At 59.8% G+C, this 15,661-nt stretch overlaps 1 protein-coding gene across 3 annotated transcripts; it reads right to left on the bottom strand.

Moving 5' to 3' along the window:
* Positions 1 to 1,689: 1,689 nt before the first annotated feature.
* Positions 1,690 to 15,190, bottom strand: KIAA1755 (KIAA1755 ortholog). Of its 3 annotated transcripts, XM_063404487.1 has the most exons (15): positions 14,893 to 15,190; positions 12,028 to 12,225; positions 10,268 to 11,570; positions 9,995 to 10,159; positions 9,330 to 9,453; positions 8,898 to 9,015; positions 8,196 to 8,282; positions 7,995 to 8,111; positions 7,564 to 7,662; positions 7,171 to 7,319; positions 5,818 to 5,956; positions 5,432 to 5,554; positions 4,684 to 4,875; positions 4,462 to 4,605; positions 3,702 to 3,920 (listed from the first exon to the last, which is right to left on the bottom strand). In XM_063404487.1, exons 1-15 carry the CDS (start codon positions 14,893 to 14,895, stop codon positions 3,834 to 3,836), a joined length of 3,048 nt encoding a protein of 1,015 aa, XP_063260557.1. In that variant the 5' UTR covers positions 14,896 to 15,190; the 3' UTR covers positions 3,702 to 3,833. The 3 variants fall into 3 exon arrangements, with proteins under 3 accessions (XP_063260555.1, XP_063260556.1, XP_063260557.1); XM_063404485.1 differs by having other exon boundaries at positions 1,690 to 4,605; positions 14,893 to 15,189; XM_063404486.1 differs by lacking the exon at positions 12,028 to 12,225 and having other exon boundaries at positions 1,690 to 4,605.
* Positions 15,191 to 15,661: the final 471 nt, after the last annotated feature.

Raw genomic sequence — 15,661 nt, 5'->3', positions numbered from 1 at the left:
CTGGCTGTGCTGTCCTCATCTCCCCAGGGTGGGTGTCTGCAGGGCCCCTGAGCAAGCACTGCCAAAGGCGTTTTCCATCCATCCATCCATCCATCCCTCCCTTGGGATGCAGCACAGCTGGGGTTTTGGAAAGCAGCTGATTTGGCCTTTCCCTGGCCAGCTCAGATCAGATTGAGTTATGTCCAGCCCTCAGAGCTCTACCCTTTGGCGTTACCCTTCACCCTTCCTGTTTTCCTCTGGTATCACTGGTTCCTTTGGTTTTCCATTTCTTATGGCTGTCCTGCAGCTCCCCAGAGCACCAGAGACCCCAGCTCAGTGACAAGCAAGACCTCCATTTGCTCTCTGCCAGAGCAGGCACTCAGAGATAATGAAGTTTTTCTGGGATACCTCTGGTGCAGCCACATCCCAAAGCCCAGACTGAGCTGGTGTCTGTCCCACAGCTCAGCTCCCTCGTGCACCCAGAGCTGCATCTGACCCACTGCCCTGGCTGTCACCCAGGAGGACAAATCCAGGCAAGAAAGTGTCCCCACTGTGGCACGGACCACACCCCCAACTTGTGCTTCTGAACTCCCATGGGTATTTGTGGCTGAACCCCAGTTCCAGGGGCTGCTAGGACAGGAATGGGCCTCTGGTGGCTCTGCTGGCACCAGAACTGCTGGGAGACCCATCTGGGGGGCTCTGAATTTCCCTACGTGCTGTTGTCAATGCATCTCTGCCTTGTCACCAATGCATCTCTGCCTTGTCACCCATTTCCCACATGTCCTCCTTGACTGGGACAGGGCACAGCTGTGGCAGTGGCTGGGAGCGTGGGAGCTCCAGTGCCTCTTGCTCTTCCTCTTCTTCTTTTCCTCTTCCCTCTGCCTTGTCACAATTTAACCCAGTGACCTTCCAGCCCCCGCAATCTGTAGGGCAGAGCTTGGTGGGAATCTGGTGATGAAGAGGAGAAGGAGGAGGAAGAAGAATGCTGTGGCTGTCTGGTCAGAGCTGCCTGCTCTGTGCCAACCCACGTACTGTCTGCTCTGCAGGAGCAGGGCTTAGGAACCACAGGGGGAGTGGCTGACCCAGGAACCTCCATGGGGAAGAGAAGGTCATTCCCTGGGGCTGGGATCTGTGCCTGACCCATGGGCCCTCCACTTCTCTGAGCTGGTTTTGTTGTCTGCTGCATCCAACATTTTTGACCTTTTTTCCTTTGGAAAAAAGTATTTCCTGGGGTCTTGTGGGAGCCTCCCTCCAAGGTTGGAGGGTGCCCTGCACCCTGGCACTGCCGACCCCACCCAGCCCACACTGCTGGATCCCCGCCAGCCCCTGACAAATGATTTTGCCATTTCAGGTGGGAAAGGAGACATTGATTAACTCCTGTACTTGCCTTTCTGGAAAGGTTATGGCTTAATTGGTCAAACTTGGGACTCATAAATCATATGCTGAAGGATCAGCAGAGATAAGAAAATTTTTGCAGAATGTTGCAAAACACTTTTTGGTAGGAGGTAAGGAGGGATCTGGGTATGCCCACACAGCTGTGGGGGCTGCTGGCTTTTCAGTGCACAGGATTCTTCCAGGGAAACGATTCACCCTCCAGCCTCAGGCCGGAAATTCCCCTTTCTGTTATCAGCTAAATTCAGGACTTGCAAAATATCCTTTTTTAATTTTACTTATGGAAAAAGAAAACAACAGGAAAGTCATTGTTTGCTTTATTCAGAAGAATCATAATTCCATCTGCTTTGAAAAATAACTCTCTTTTTCACTGGAAAGCGCAATTTCTCCACCCTAAAAGCTGCAATGAGGGGGATACAGCAGATCAGCTCTCAGCAGAGCGGAAAATTGAGCAAGGGAACTGTCAGGCTTGGCTTGGAATGATGCTGGAGGGAGAAAGTATTTTTGGCTCTCACAGTGAGCTGGGCTCCATCCAGGTGGCCATGGCTTGCTCTGGCCACATGGGATGGGCAGTGGGCACACTCAGCTGTAGGGCAAGAGGATGGGGAGCAGGGACATATCATGAAGAGGTAGAAATGTCCTGGCTCGGTGACCTTGGTGCCATTCAGGACGTGGCATGGTTGGAAAATGGAATGAACTCTAGGCTCACATAGGACAGGCTGTGCCAGCCTGTCCGGGTTCTCTAGGACAGCAACTTTTAAACCAAAAGGAACTGGATAGACCCAGTGACCAGGATTTCAGTGGAGCAGGGACAGAATTGTCAGTAGGGAAATCAGTGCTGAGCTGGGGAAGATGGAGTCTAAAAAAATTGTATGTAGAAGTGAAGACAATTGGGTAGGATTAGGAGTGGTGACAGGCAGAGGTCCTGTGACAGGGCAGGGCCAGGGTCGGTCCCATTAGTGCTTCAGTAATGACCCAGACAGGAAGAGTGTGGTGCCCACGGGGGGCAGCTGGGGCCATGAGGAGCTCAGCGGGGCTTGGCTGTGGGATCTGGCATAAACAAGGCTGAGGGGGGTATGAGCGATGCTCAGCCAGACTGGGATGGGCGAGTGCCCTTTGCCGAGGCGCAGCATCCCGCAGGGTGCGAGCCAGGACCGTGCTGGGCTGGGAGGAGGAGTGTGTTTTTCTCTAAGGCAGAGGTTGCTGCTCCTCTGATGTCTCTTGATTAGCTCATGCTGTGCCTGCCCAGGGGGCGGCCGGCCAGTGCGTGGCCCCGACAGCCGCGGTCCCGCCTGCCATCACCACTCCCGATGCCCAAACAGGCAGTGAGGGGTCGGCCCTGCAGGGACAGCATCTCTGGAGACCTCAGGCTTCTTTGGACTGGGATCAGCAAGGTCACACCCAGGCCAAAAAGGTCCCAAAGGCCTCAGGACAGCGCGTTTCCAAAACAGAGTGCGGAGGTTGGGCAGGATGACACCACTCTGCTCATGCACTGGGAGGGAGAACAGGAGACCGAGGCACTTAACCCTTACAAAAGGGCCCTTGAGCAGGACCAAGGCGCTGGCAGCAAGTAGGAGAGCCAAGCTGTGGGCACAGCCCATGTAGGGGGCACAGGGGGCATTCTTGGTGGCACCAGCTGCCTGTGGGCACTGTGCTGGGGTGGTGGGAGCAGCTGGAACGGGGGTGACAACCACAGCAGATGGCTCTCTGGGGACACAACTTCTCACTCTCCTCCATGAGGACCATCCAGATGTTTCTCTTCAGGTTTATTGATGTTAATGGAGTTAGTCCCGTGTTAATGAGCACACACAATCCCAGGGCCCACTGCTGGGGCTCAGCCAGGGCTGCAGCAGCAGCAGCAGCACAAGGATGGTAAAACCGTCCAGTGGAACAGGGAGCACAATCAGTGACAGAAACATCTCACAGGTCTGCAATCCCCTGGGATGCTCCAGGCACAGCTTCTAATGTGGGAACCCTCCCCACTGCCTGAGACAAGGCTGGTACTGGTAGGGATAAAGGCACTTTATGGGAGGATTGCTACACATCTGGTAGATTGTGAATGAACTCTGTGAGATGATGATGGAATTACTACTGATCCACAGCAGGGAGAGGGCTAAGGACAGGGAACAAAAGATTCTGGGACTGAGGGTGGGGTAAGAAGTTCCAGCATCCGACCTCTGAGCATGGGAAGTCTCATCCAGTCTGTGATTGAGACTGGACAGAAATAGCCCCAGCTGGAGGAACTGGTTACTTGGCATTTGTTTTAGCTGAGCCTTCAGTGTGGTGGTTCTCCAGGTAAATGATCTGGTGGGCCTTTTCGGATGGGCAGGGTGGTCTGGGGCTCTGGAGGTCCCTGGGCAAAGCCAGGCTTGCTGCTGGGGCATCCTCCATGGAGTTCTGTGAATCTGAGTCTTCAGAGGAGAAACTGCTCTGGCTGGAAATCTGGAAGTACTGGGCAGCTTCTACCCGTGGCCCCACGGGTGCACCGGACGTGCTGGGATCTGAGGCAGTCCCATGGGGCACAGCAGCAGGACGTGGTGGGTCAGCACCTGGAAAGCGTGTCCAGGGAGGCAGGGTGAAGGGACGCCTCCGAGGGCGCTGGCTGCGCTCCTGGGCGAGGTGTCCTGCTGCTCCCAGGCTGGCTTTGCTCTTGGCTTTGGGAAGGGGGGTGTCAGCAGAGATGTGGTGGTGAGAGCTGTGGGCACTTAAAGGCCCCAGCCGGCAGTGGGGCTGCAGAGAACTCTGCTCCACACCCAGCGTGGAGCCAGGAGTGGTGCTGGGCTGGGACTGTCCTGGCCCCTGGGGCTGTCCTGGCCCCTCAGTGCAGGTCTCTGGCTGCTCTGTCAACCCCCTGCCCCCCAGCACTGCTGGCTCGGGGCTGGGGGCTGCTCTGCACACTGGGACTTCTGTGTGAGGGGCTGCAGACCCTGGGCTGGGGGGGCTGGAGGAGTCTCCCTGCCCATCAGCTTGTGCTCCCCAGGCCTCCTGCAGTTCTGCCAGCATCTCCTCCAGGATCTGCCGGGTCTCCTGGTACCTGTGCTGTGCCTCTGTCCAGGCTGCCAACCCTTGGCTGCTCTGCATCCTGCGCACCTGAGCCTTCATCTCCTGCAGCTTCTCCAGGGCAAACTCCACCGAGAGCTTTTGGAAGGATCTCTGCAGGCAGCGCAGTGCGTGGCCCTCCCCGCGCTGCCCTCGCGCCAAGCACTGCCGGCAGTCCAGCTTCAGCCCTGCCACCTACAAAAGAGGTTTCGTGGCTGGTTTTGTGGCCACCAGCAGCACCGTGTCCTGCAGGGGAAGAGCCCCCTCGCCCACCTTGTTGGAGAAGCGGCCGAGCTCCTGCAGCAGCTCCCGCTCTGCCTGCCGCCGCTCCAGCTGCTTGGAGAAGCTCAGCAGCTTTGTCTGGAAAAGGGCTGCAGCCACTTGGAAGGCATCTGCTTCAGGGAACGTCGTGTCTCGGACCTCAGCCGCCTCCTGGCACAGGGCCAGGCCATGCTGGTACCGAGCCTGCAGGGACAGGAGGAAGGAACAGCTCCACACCTGGGAATGGTGCTGGCCTGGGATGTGTGTGCAGGGTGATGCACTGCAGGTAGCATCTGACATCACCATTACAGATGGATGGGAAACACCTCTGGGCAAGTGAGCAGAAACAAAGCAATGGGGTTCTCCAAACCTCTGCTCCACCCTGGCCTGGTTCAAAATGCACCAGATGCACCTCCTGTCCCGAGTGGGGTTACCATGCTGTCCCCTCCCTGCAGTGTGTGTGACTAAAGGGTCAGGGGAACCAGAAGATCCTCATCACAATGTTATTTGTTGTCTGATGGATGCCCAGGATTTGTAGGAAAAAAGAGCTGCATGGATGGAGTGCAGCAGGGGTTGGGGACAGCAGTCCCAGCCCAGCATACATCAAGGAACAGTGCAGCCAACCCCTCACTGGAGCAGGACTGCCCAGAGTCCCCACAGTGCTGAGCCTGACAACTGCAGTGTGACTCAACAGCTCTGCCCAGAAGCCTCTATCCAAACCCAGGGGATGGCTGTTACAGAAAAGCCCCTCCAGATGTACCGTGGCCTGGGTGAGGAACTCCTTGAAGTGCTCGGTGGAGCCCTGGCAGCTGTCAGGACTCCAATCCTGGGTGCCCATCTCCTGCAGCCGAGCTGCTGCCTCCCCATCCAGCCAGGAGCCCAGCTGTGAGAGAGCAGAACAGGGCTCAGGAGGGACCAGCCACGGCAGCAGCGTGTCCACAGCACCTCCCCTTCCTGCCCCGGCCAGGCACCCCAGCCCCGGCTCAGTCACACACAGTCGCCCATAATGAAAATCAAAGCTCAGGCAATCCTGCCATTCTCCAGGCTTCATCATCAAAAACAAAGAAAACGTGACCAGAACACTCAACCATGGAACACCACAGAGGGCAACTTCACCTTGTGGCACCCCAGGGACACCCAGCTCACCTTGCCAAACTCAGTCTCGAGCTCCCGGACCTTGCGGAGGAACTCCAGGTGCTCCAGGCAGCTGTTGGATTGGGACACGAGGTTGTGAAGTTCTTCCTCCAGCTGACTATACAGCCCCTCAGCCAACTCCATACCAGTCCTGGGGGTGGGGGGAGAGGGGTTGTCAGTGCCAGGTGCTGCCAGGTGAGCTCACGGATGCACAAGGTGGAGGGGAGCAGGTCTCTTGCTCAGCTCCTGACCCCAGCCCTGCAGAACATCTCCCCAATCCATGGAGCAAATGGATGGCAGGGACCACAGGATGGGAAAGCCCCGTCTATCAGTGCAGCCCAGCCCCACTGAGAGAAGGGAGCAGCAGAGAGCAGTGGATCAGTGCTGCCTGAATGCATGGACTGTGGAGCAGCGTGGCACGGCTGGATCAGTGCGGCATCATCAGATGGGAGCAGCATCACCAGATGGGTGCAGCATCACCAGAGGGGTGCAGCATCACCAGAGGGGGTGCAGCATCACCAGAGGGGTGCAGCATTACCAGATGGGTGCAGCATCACCAGAGGGGTGCAGCATCACCAGAGGGGTGCAGCATCGCCAGATGGGTGCAGCATCGCCAGAGGGGTGCAGCATCGCCAGATGGGTGCAGCATCGCCAGAGGGGTGCAGCATCACCAGAGGGGTGCAGCATTACCAGATGGGTGCAGCATTACCAGAGGGGTGCAGCATCACCAGAGGGGTGCAGCATCACCAGAGGGGGTGCAGCATTACCAGAGGGGTGCAGCATTACCGGCCGAGAGTGACATCACCGGGTGAGTATGGAATGGCCCGATTGCAGCACGGCTGGATGAGTAAGAGCATGGCCAGATTACGGCATCGCCGATGGGTATGGCACGTCCAGGTGGGGGTGACGCTACTGGATGACTGCAGTATGGCCAGAGGAGCCATGCATGGCATCACTGGATGAGTGTGGTGTGGCCAGACAAGTGCGACATCACCGGACGATCCCGGCATGGCCGGCTGAGCACGGCACAGCTGGCCGGGTGCAGCATGGCCGGGACGTGGCCCCATCTAGTGGCTCTTCCCGAGCCCAGCCCAAGGCATTGCTGCCGGCATTGCAGAGCAGTGACACATCTGCCTGGCCTGGGGCAGGAGACCCTCTCAGGGATCTGCCCCCAGTGAGGATGAGGGTACTCCTGCAATGGGCTGCCCCAGACATGTGGTCCACGCTCCCCGAGCAGGATCGAGCATGGCAATAGCCGGGGCTCATGGGGACCGGGCTGCCCATGGCGAGGTGGCTCTGTCAGGCAGCAGGAGCCAGAGGTCCCTGTCACTGGCACCCCTTGACCAGCAGAGCTGCCTGTCCTACCTGACGTGGTCGGAGGCGCAGAGGCGGGCGGCCTCCCTGCGCAGCCTGGCCAGCACGAACCCACCCTCGCGCTGCACCCGCACCAGCTGAGGGTCGCTCAGCACCTGCTGCATCAGCTCCTGGTGCCTCCTGATGCCCGTGGCCGCATCCTGTGGAGGAAGGGAAGGTCACACAAGGGTCTTACCTGGGGTCTCAGCCAGCACAGGATGGGTACCTGGGGCTGCACCCCAGGCAGAAGCACAGGGAATAGGGAACAGCCCCACGGGCAGGAGCAGCCAGTCTGGGAGCGGTTATGCCGAGTTTTGGGCAACTGGAGTGAAATGTTGCTGTGGCTGCACTGCAGATGGGTACTTTGGGAATGTCCCCAACCTGTGGTGCTGCCACCCCTGTTACCTGTGTCCCTGCCAGCGCGTCAGTGTTCTGCAATGCCTGGATGCAGCGCTGCAGCAGCTCTGATGCCCGCTTGAGGCTGGCTGTGAAGGGCTGCAGCTTCTGTGGGGGACACACACGGAGGGTCAGTGGGGGCAGCCTGCCCGTCAGGAGGAGGAGGAGGAGGAGGAGCAGTGCCAGGACGGATCAAGAAAATCTGTGAGGCACTGGGTTGAAGCTGATGAGAAAGAGAGTGCAGAGGTGGAAGGGCAGCTGCAGGCAGGAGCAGGTAGGAGGGAGTTTGACCCTCCTGTGCTCAGAGCTCTCCTTTTCATTCCCCTCTCCCAGCCCTTCCTGTTGCTTTTCCAGGGATGTGTGTGGGACACATAAGACGCGGTGGGGACAGAAGGACACAGGGGAGGTGAGGCAATGGCTCATGGTGTGGTAACAGACACCTGGAAGAATTGAACCCACTCGCCGTGGCAGTAGGGGAAGGCACCATCCAGCTCTGGGGGCAGCTGGGAGCTGTCGACGTGGCGGCCCAGAGCCTTCAGCGATGTCAGGGTCTCCACCTGCAGGGCACAGGGCTTGGAAGGCTGCCTGGGGCAGGGAATAACCCCCAACCATCCCAGCCCAGGGGACAGGGACAGGCTCACCTGCACCCCGGACAGCCTCTCACGGTGGGAGACAAGCTCCTTCTCGGCCAGGAGCAGCATGCTGTGGATGCAGCCTGGAGAGACACTCTGTGGGAGGCACGGGAGAATCACCAGGGCAAACCCCACATGCAGCCCTCAGGCCACCCAAGACAGTGCTGGGGTTTCCTGGGTCAGCTGAGGCTGGTGAGCTCATTGCAAAGGAAAAGGCTCCCATTCTCACAGGTGTGGGAGAAGGAAACATGTCACTCAGGCCATGACCTTGTCCCAGCCACCACCTCCCTGGCAAAGAGCCATAGGAAGAGCCTCATGAGTGAACTCCTCTCACAGCAGTGACACTTCTCCACGTGAGGAGCATCAGGGCCAACGTGGGTTTTATCAGGCAAACAAAAGCAAAGGGTGCTGTGGCAGGGGGGAGCCCAGAGCTCCTGGACAGCACAGGGCACTCCTGTGGCACTACCTGGGCACTGGCACAAGGACTCTGCCACTCTCACTGTAGAGCCCATTTCCTGGTGAATTCACATAGCAGGATCCTGGTGATGCCTGCCGAGCCCTGATGGCAGGGCTCAGAATGGACCTTTGGGGATCACATGGAGAGTGGGCACAAGGGAGGCTCTGAGGGACCCCCAAAGGGTGGCAGCACTCCCTCCCAGACAGGGACACCCCTGGTATGTCTGTGGCACAGGCACACGGAGCCCAGCATACCTGGACGGAGCGGAGGGCTGAGAACAGGACGGGGGAGGGCGGCTGCTTCCTGGCATCCACCACAACCGTCAGCCCAACATCCTTCGCTTCTCGCCTCTCACCATTCTTCACTTCTTGCCTAGCGAGGGGAAACACAGCAGGAGTGGGGGTCCTTCCCTGGGGCAGGACCCTCTCAAAGCCCCCATGCACATTCTGTCCCCCCAGGCAGGCAGGAACCCACAGCCACAGGCAATGGCCTTGTCCTGGTGGGATGCCCCTGCCAAGGGCTCTGGGTGTCTGCCTCTGGCACGGACATGGTCCAGGGTCCTCAGGGATGTGCCCAACCAGAGCGTGAGGGATGCTGGGCATCCATCCCAGCTTAGCCTGGGAGCTGCCTGGAGCCCTGAGCCAGGCAGCAGCTGGGGGTCACTGGCAGCTCCTGCTGGCCCTTACCTGGGGAGGGAGCAGAGGTAGAGGATGAGCCTTGCCAGCTCGTCAGCTGAGCACCACGCAGCCCGCCAGGCGCTGCCACTGGTGGTCACCAGCAGGAGGGCCCTGCCCAGCCTGTCGGAGCTCCCTGTGGGGAAGAGGTGAGTCACTCCCCTGGCAGCCACCTGCCAGACCTGAGCACCTCACAATGGGCTGGGGTAAACATCAGTGGTGGCTCAGCTCAGGGCCCGCCGTGGTGCAGCCCCTCCGGCCCTTCTGGAGGGGGAGAGCCAGCCCAGGGGGGCTCTTGGCATGAACATCTGGAATTCCAGAGCTGCTGGGGACGTTTTTCCTGAGAAAAAGATGAGTTTTGTTACTGCTTTTTGGTTCTTGGGAAAAAGAGGGAGCCAAATGTTTAGTGTTTGGCAGCTAAAGCTGAACAGCTTCACTGGAGAGGAATGGTGTGGGAGGGCTTGGGGCGGCTGGGACCAGGGCAGCTGCTCTGCACAGGCTGCCTGCATTTATGTTTTTAATGTTTTTACCCAGCTGAAAGGAAATTTTCCGCTTGGAGTATTTCTGGCCTCCAGTAAAGCCCTAAAACCTTCCTCCAAAACACCCTCTCCAGCAGCCTGTGTTTCCATCCAGAGGCCTCTCCCGCTCATTCCCCGGGCTCGCAGTGCCAGCAGTACCTGGCAGGCAGATGATGCCTGAGCGCAGCAGCCCAGCGTGCAGGTCCTGCCAGGCTGGAGGCCCCCGACCACCAGTGCCAGTGCTGGGCACAGAGGGACCATTCTTGCAGCTGGCACTTTCCAGGGACCGTTCCTCCATGGGAGAAGCAGTGGCTGCACTCGTACCTGTGCACGGGGATAGAGGAAAGAGAAGCTGGCAACACTCAACCAAGCAGAGGAATAGCAAAGCCCCAGCAGTGCCTGGTCAGGTGCCACAGCCCCACAGGATGGTACCTTTCCCTGCTGCCCTAGCTCTGCCCATCCTGGGTGAGTAGATGGCTGACATCTTCTTCCAGGCCCCCTCGTGCTGGCTGGTGACTCTTTCATCCTCGGGGGCTGCCCTGAGCCGTGTGCCCTTCAGGAAGGAGAACTTGTGGCTGGAACCTGGGGGAAGCCGGGGCCTGCCCCGCTGCACCAACCCCTCTTGCCCCGGCACCCCAGGAGTGGCTCGGCGGGACTGGCGGGTGAGGAACGTGGGGCTGCCAGCCCCCTTCCTGTGCTGTGCGGGGGTCTCACGGGGGGTGGCAGGGGGCAGCTCGGAGTCAGGGCTGTCCTGCTCCTCCAGGATGGCTGCCATCAGCCCAGAGCTGAAGCTCACTGGGTTCTGCAGCGCGGCCATGTAGGAGTCACGTTGGCGGCACTTTGGGCCATGTGGCCCTGGCTCCTGGCTCAGCTTCCTCCCCATGCATGGGCTGCAGGGACTCTCCTCTGAGCTCAGTGCTTCCCCACAGGGCCAGACATCAGCTCCTGGTCCCCCATTCGCCGAGGGGAGCATCTCCTCGGCCCCAGCCCTTCTTCTCCCTGGAGAGCAGGTGGGCAGCAGAGATCTGGTCAGGAAGTCCATGTCCTCCTGGGATTGCTCCAGCAGGTCCACATACTCCCCCTCCAGGTTCTGGCTGATGATTTCACTGAGGCTGGGCACAGCCAGCATGGCTGGCTTCTTCCTCAGACCTGCCTGCTCCACCTTGATCAGTCCGGGGTATCGTCCCTGGCTTGACTTCCAAGAGGTGGCCTTGCAGCCTGGGATGGTGCCCACAACGTTGCTGTAGGGCGTGGGGACATACGCTGTGCCATGGGGCACAGGTGTGCCAGGTGCTGCTGCCTCAGGTGCAGTCTCAGCAGCGTGTTCATGTCGGGCACCAGCGGGCACAGTGTCAGCTCCAGCCCCGGGCTTGTCGGTGAACTCAGGTGTGGCAATCCGGCTCCAGGGCAGGGGGGTGACGCCGTTCTCGGTGGCCACCAGGCAGGTGTGCAGGGGAGCTCCGGCCCAGCTGCTGTTCACCTCCTCCAGCCATGCGTTGGTGAAGAGCAGCGCGTGGGTGGCCTCGGGGACAGGTGTCTCCTCCACTGAGCGCAGGTCTAGGGAGAGGTGCTTGATGGTGACACGCGCTGTGTGCTCCTCGCAGGGCTCTGCCTGCAGGTAGAAGTCCCCAGGGCGCAGCAGGAGGGGGTTGAGCGGCGCGAGGTGCACAACCACCTTCTCGTGCAGACACAAGGGCCAGCCCTCGTGGAGAAAGATGCGGTTGAAGTAGGGAGCCTGGGAGGGAGGAAGAACACAGCGCATGAGAGAGCCCTGCCAGCTCTGTGCCTCCCAGCCATCCCCACACATTCTTGCTGCCTGGCCCTATGCTTCCCATCACGAGGATGAAAGAGCCTGGTGACCCAATGCACATCCCTGAGCCAAGCCCCTGCAGCACAGCCCTGCAAGCCCACCCTGTGCCATGGCTATTCCCAGAGTGCAGAGCCTACCCACATGCCTACAGAGGGAAAACCCCTGCTTAAGCCTCTCCAGGATCAAGACAAGATGACCCCTGCCCATATTGCAGGGACCAAATATGCTGGAGAAATCCCAGCGAGCTGGCTGTGCCATGGTCCCCTCTGCAGAGAGCGGCTGGGACAAGGAGTGGACGTGCCCATGAGGGCAGGACCCTTTAGGAAAACCCCCGTGTCCGGGAGTGGCTCACGGGGGCAGCGCGGTGGGGCACGGGGCTTACGCAGGCCGCCTGCCGCAGGCGCTCGAAGAGCCGCTTGGCCGGGATGAGGAACTGGAGCAGGCAGCACAGCCCATCCCCCTGGTAGCTGGTCTCCAGCAGCCGAAACACCTGGCCCAGGACGGTGGGAGCAGTGGCTTCGAAGGGCGGGTAGAGGGCCTGCAGAGCGCTTTGCACCGCCGCATCCAGCGACCCGGCATCCTGCGGGAGGGAGGCAAGTAAGGGAGGCAAGTGTCACTGGTGGGAGAGTGGCCCGCAGCAGGGACATTGTTGCCCCTGAGCCGGTGCCTCTGCCCACCATCCCACGCTGCACTGTGTCCCTATCGGGGTCCTGGCACGCCCACACTGGCAATGCTGCTGAACTCAGAGGCTTCAAACCCTCCCGGGCTGGAAATGGGGGGAACCGGGAGCGGAGCAGAGCAAGCCCGGTGCAGGCGGGGCGTGCGGCGGGGCGGGTCCGGTTCCCAGCACCAGACTGTGGTTAAGGAGCCTGGGATAAGCCCCGAGGCAGCAGCCGCCTCGCTTGGCCGCCAGCCATGTGGAGGCGGAGGAGCCGCAGCAGCCCAGGGGTTAAGCGCAGTCAGACCAGACAGATCGTGGGGCTGTGCCGGGCTCCGCAGCTCGCTGCAGGAATGCAGCAGATGGGAGGAAGGACAAACATCTGAAGATGGATAGGGTGTTTTGGTCCAGACTCGTTACTGAATTCGCCAAACTCAAAATTATTCCTGAATTTTCTGGGAAGCGTTCTGCCGTGTTGCATCCCCCCGCACTGCCCAGAGCAGGAAGAGGACACTGGGTCTGTGCCATGTGTGAGCCAGCAGTTCCCAGTTCATTCTCTCAGTGCTGCAGGAGCTGTTGGCTGTGTGGTATGGCTGGTACATGGAGAGAAGCCATCCCACGGCTCCCGTGATGCCCGGACTGCGCTCCAGGCAGCGTGGGGATGAGTCTGGAACAGCTCTCAAGAGGATCCCATCGGCAAGTGGGGAAGAGGAGCATCCTCCAAGCAGCTGGGTCCTGCTCCTGTAAGAGCACCCAGGAAGTCTGGTGGGATTAGCTCAAGGTGAGCATTAGTTTCAGGCAGCTAATCCCTGGTCCAGGAGCCCATACAGAGACAAAGGGGCCACGGTTAATTCAGCTTAATTAGTTTTAATGCGCTTTAGCTAAAGCACTTTGCAGTCATGCTCTGGTTAATTCTTCATGTCTTTTTTTCCACGTCTCGGCACAGGAATCTCCTGCTCTTGCACCTGACAGGAGAAGCCACAAAGCTGGGCAGAAGACGAGGCAAGCCAGTCCCTTCTCAGGGCCTGGATCTGCCACTGTGTTTCCTGTCCAGGCTTTCTGCCCTTGGACCTTTCTCCTCAAGTTTTGTCTTATTGTGTACAGTTCCTGGAATGGACTGGAGGCCTTACTCTGGAAAACCTCTGATGAAGGGCAAAGCCCAGCACCCCATTCCATGTTGCTACAGTGGGGCCCCGACGCTGAACCCAGCTGGGTGCCCACCACCTCCACACCCAGCACTGCTGAGCTCAACTCCCTCCCTATCCCAACACTGAGCCAAGGAGACACAATAGCACAGGAGGATCCATCCAGCTCCAAATGCGGCCATGAGAGATGAGCCAGAACTGCCTGCCTTGCCTCCAACAGTCTTTTAAATCCTCCCAAGGGTGGTGACTCTACCATTGCCTGGGCAGCCTGAGACAGGGCTTGACAATCCATTAAGTGAAGAAATTTTTCTTTAGTATCCAGTCTAACCCTCCCCTGGCACCACTTGAAGCTGTTTCCTGTTGCCCTATCACCCAGGACTTCATCCAGTGGCAGGGTCTGCATGAGCCAGTGTCAGGAGAGAACCAGACACAGCCCGAGTTGTGCTGGGGAATATTTTGGCCTGGAATGACTGACTAAAAATGTTTTCATGAAGTGTCCCAAAGCACTTCATCACTGGGGGAGGCTTTTGGGGTAACCATGATGCAGCGGCTCCGAGTTCGTAGGCGAAGCCACATCCGGGCCGGCCAGGAGCCCGTAGGAATCCAAAAGCAGCCAGTTATCCCAGTCCCTCCACCCGCTGGGAGGGAGCCTGAACAAAGGCATTAGGGAGCATAAGGAGATTTACATTTGCAAAGCTATTTCCATTTTAATAAGCCAAAGTGCTGTTAAATAGAGATTGATATTTCTCCCCAAATACCCATATTTTTAAACTGGTTTACATCAACAAGATGGGCTGGGCTTTGGGGTTTTGGTGTGGAAAAGTTGTTAAACCCATGCCCAAAGCCACAGGGTGACTCAGCTCCAGCTCCTTTCTCCCCCCTGCTCAGGAAGGAGCGAGGTTTGAGCCTGGGACCAGTCCTGAATACCAATTCCTCTGCCTCTCCGCAGCCCTTGCTGTCACCAGCTTTGGCAGGACACGATTCAAGCGCTGAGCAGAGCCCGGGGCAACGGCACGTGCGGTGAGGAACGATCCGGCGGGGCTGCCGAGCATCCATCCCCCCGTGCTGGCACGGCTCGCACGGCAGCTCCCGCCCGCTGCACGCAAACCCCTGACAAACTTTGCAGCGAAGTTTAAGCATTGCAGGATGCAGCCCCGCACACACCTGCCCAAGCGGCCGCGGCCACGTCCTCCTCCCTACCTGATCCCCTTGGACTACCTCCACCTTCCCATCTGTCTCTGCCTTCCCATCTGTCTCTGCCTTCCCACCCGCCTCTGCCCTGACACCCCCTCCACACCCACCTCTGCCTTTGCACCTCCTTCCACCTTCGCTCCCGACCTCCCTCTGCTGTTGCTCCCGCTGCCCACCCCGTGCCCACCCGGTGCCCGCAGGCGGCAGCCACGGGGAGGGGCAGCGGCAGGGAGAGGGATGCCCCAGGAATTACCATGTTTCCCAGGAAGTGGCAGAGGGGCCGGGGGCCGCGGCACGGACCGTCCCGTCCCTCCTGCTCCTCCTCGCCGGCTCTCCCCGGCCCGAGGCTCCGGGCCGGTCCCCGTTCCACCGGCGGCTCTTCCCGGCGCCGGCGCCTGCGGAGCCGCGGGCGGGGGCGGGCAGCCCCGGCCCCCCCGGCGCCCTCCGCCCGCCGCGCCTCTTCTGGGGGAAAAAGAAGAAAAAAAAAAAAAAAAGAAAAAAAGAAAAGAAGGACAAGAAAGAAAAGGCGAAGAAAGCGGGAGCGGGGCGGGGCGGGGGAGGGAGGGGGGCGGCCCGGAGAGAGCCGGCGGGGCGGGGGCTGCTTTCCTGTGCCCGCCGGCGGGAGCCCCCCGTCCGCTCCCGAAGCGCCCCCCACCCCGGGGACAGTCCCCGTGTGTCCCCGCGGGTGGCAGGGGGCGGCCCCCGGCAGGATGTGATGGGATCGGAGTGGAGCGAGAAAGAAACCCCGGGCGGCTGGCAGGGGGCGGCTGTAGCGGGGGTCCTCCCCCAGCCCCCGCCGGCCCCCCCGAGCAACTCCAGGCCGAGGGTCCTGGAACACGCTGGGAACACGCAGAGCTGCATGTGCATGTGTGTGCACACGTGTACATGTGTGCAGATGTGCTCATACATGCATGTTGTGCGGGGGTGCCCCTTTTTTCCAATCCACACAGGGTCAGTGTGATCCCCTGGCACCAAAGTGAAGCCACTACACAGCACATCCGTGAGAGACACCACAAGACTAT

This window comes from Prinia subflava, chromosome 8 (assembly GCF_021018805.1).
Source record: "Prinia subflava isolate CZ2003 ecotype Zambia chromosome 8, Cam_Psub_1.2, whole genome shotgun sequence".
NCBI lineage: Eukaryota > Metazoa > Chordata > Aves > Passeriformes > Cisticolidae > Prinia > Prinia subflava.
Note: the sequence above shows the minus strand (reverse complement) of the source record. Positions and strands in the feature narration are given on the sequence as shown.

Excerpts from the sequence above, each read along its gene's own strand:
- KIAA1755 (XM_063404485.1), bottom strand. Across the intron at positions 10,160-10,267 it reads AGCTAGGGCAGCAGGGAAAG|GTACGAGTGCAGCCACTGCT; the intron begins GTACCATCCTGT and ends CCCCGTGCACAG. Across the intron at positions 7,663-7,994 it reads AGTGGGTTCAATTCTTCCAG|AAGCTGCAGCCCTTCACAGC; the intron begins GTGTCTGTTACC and ends TGTCCCCCACAG.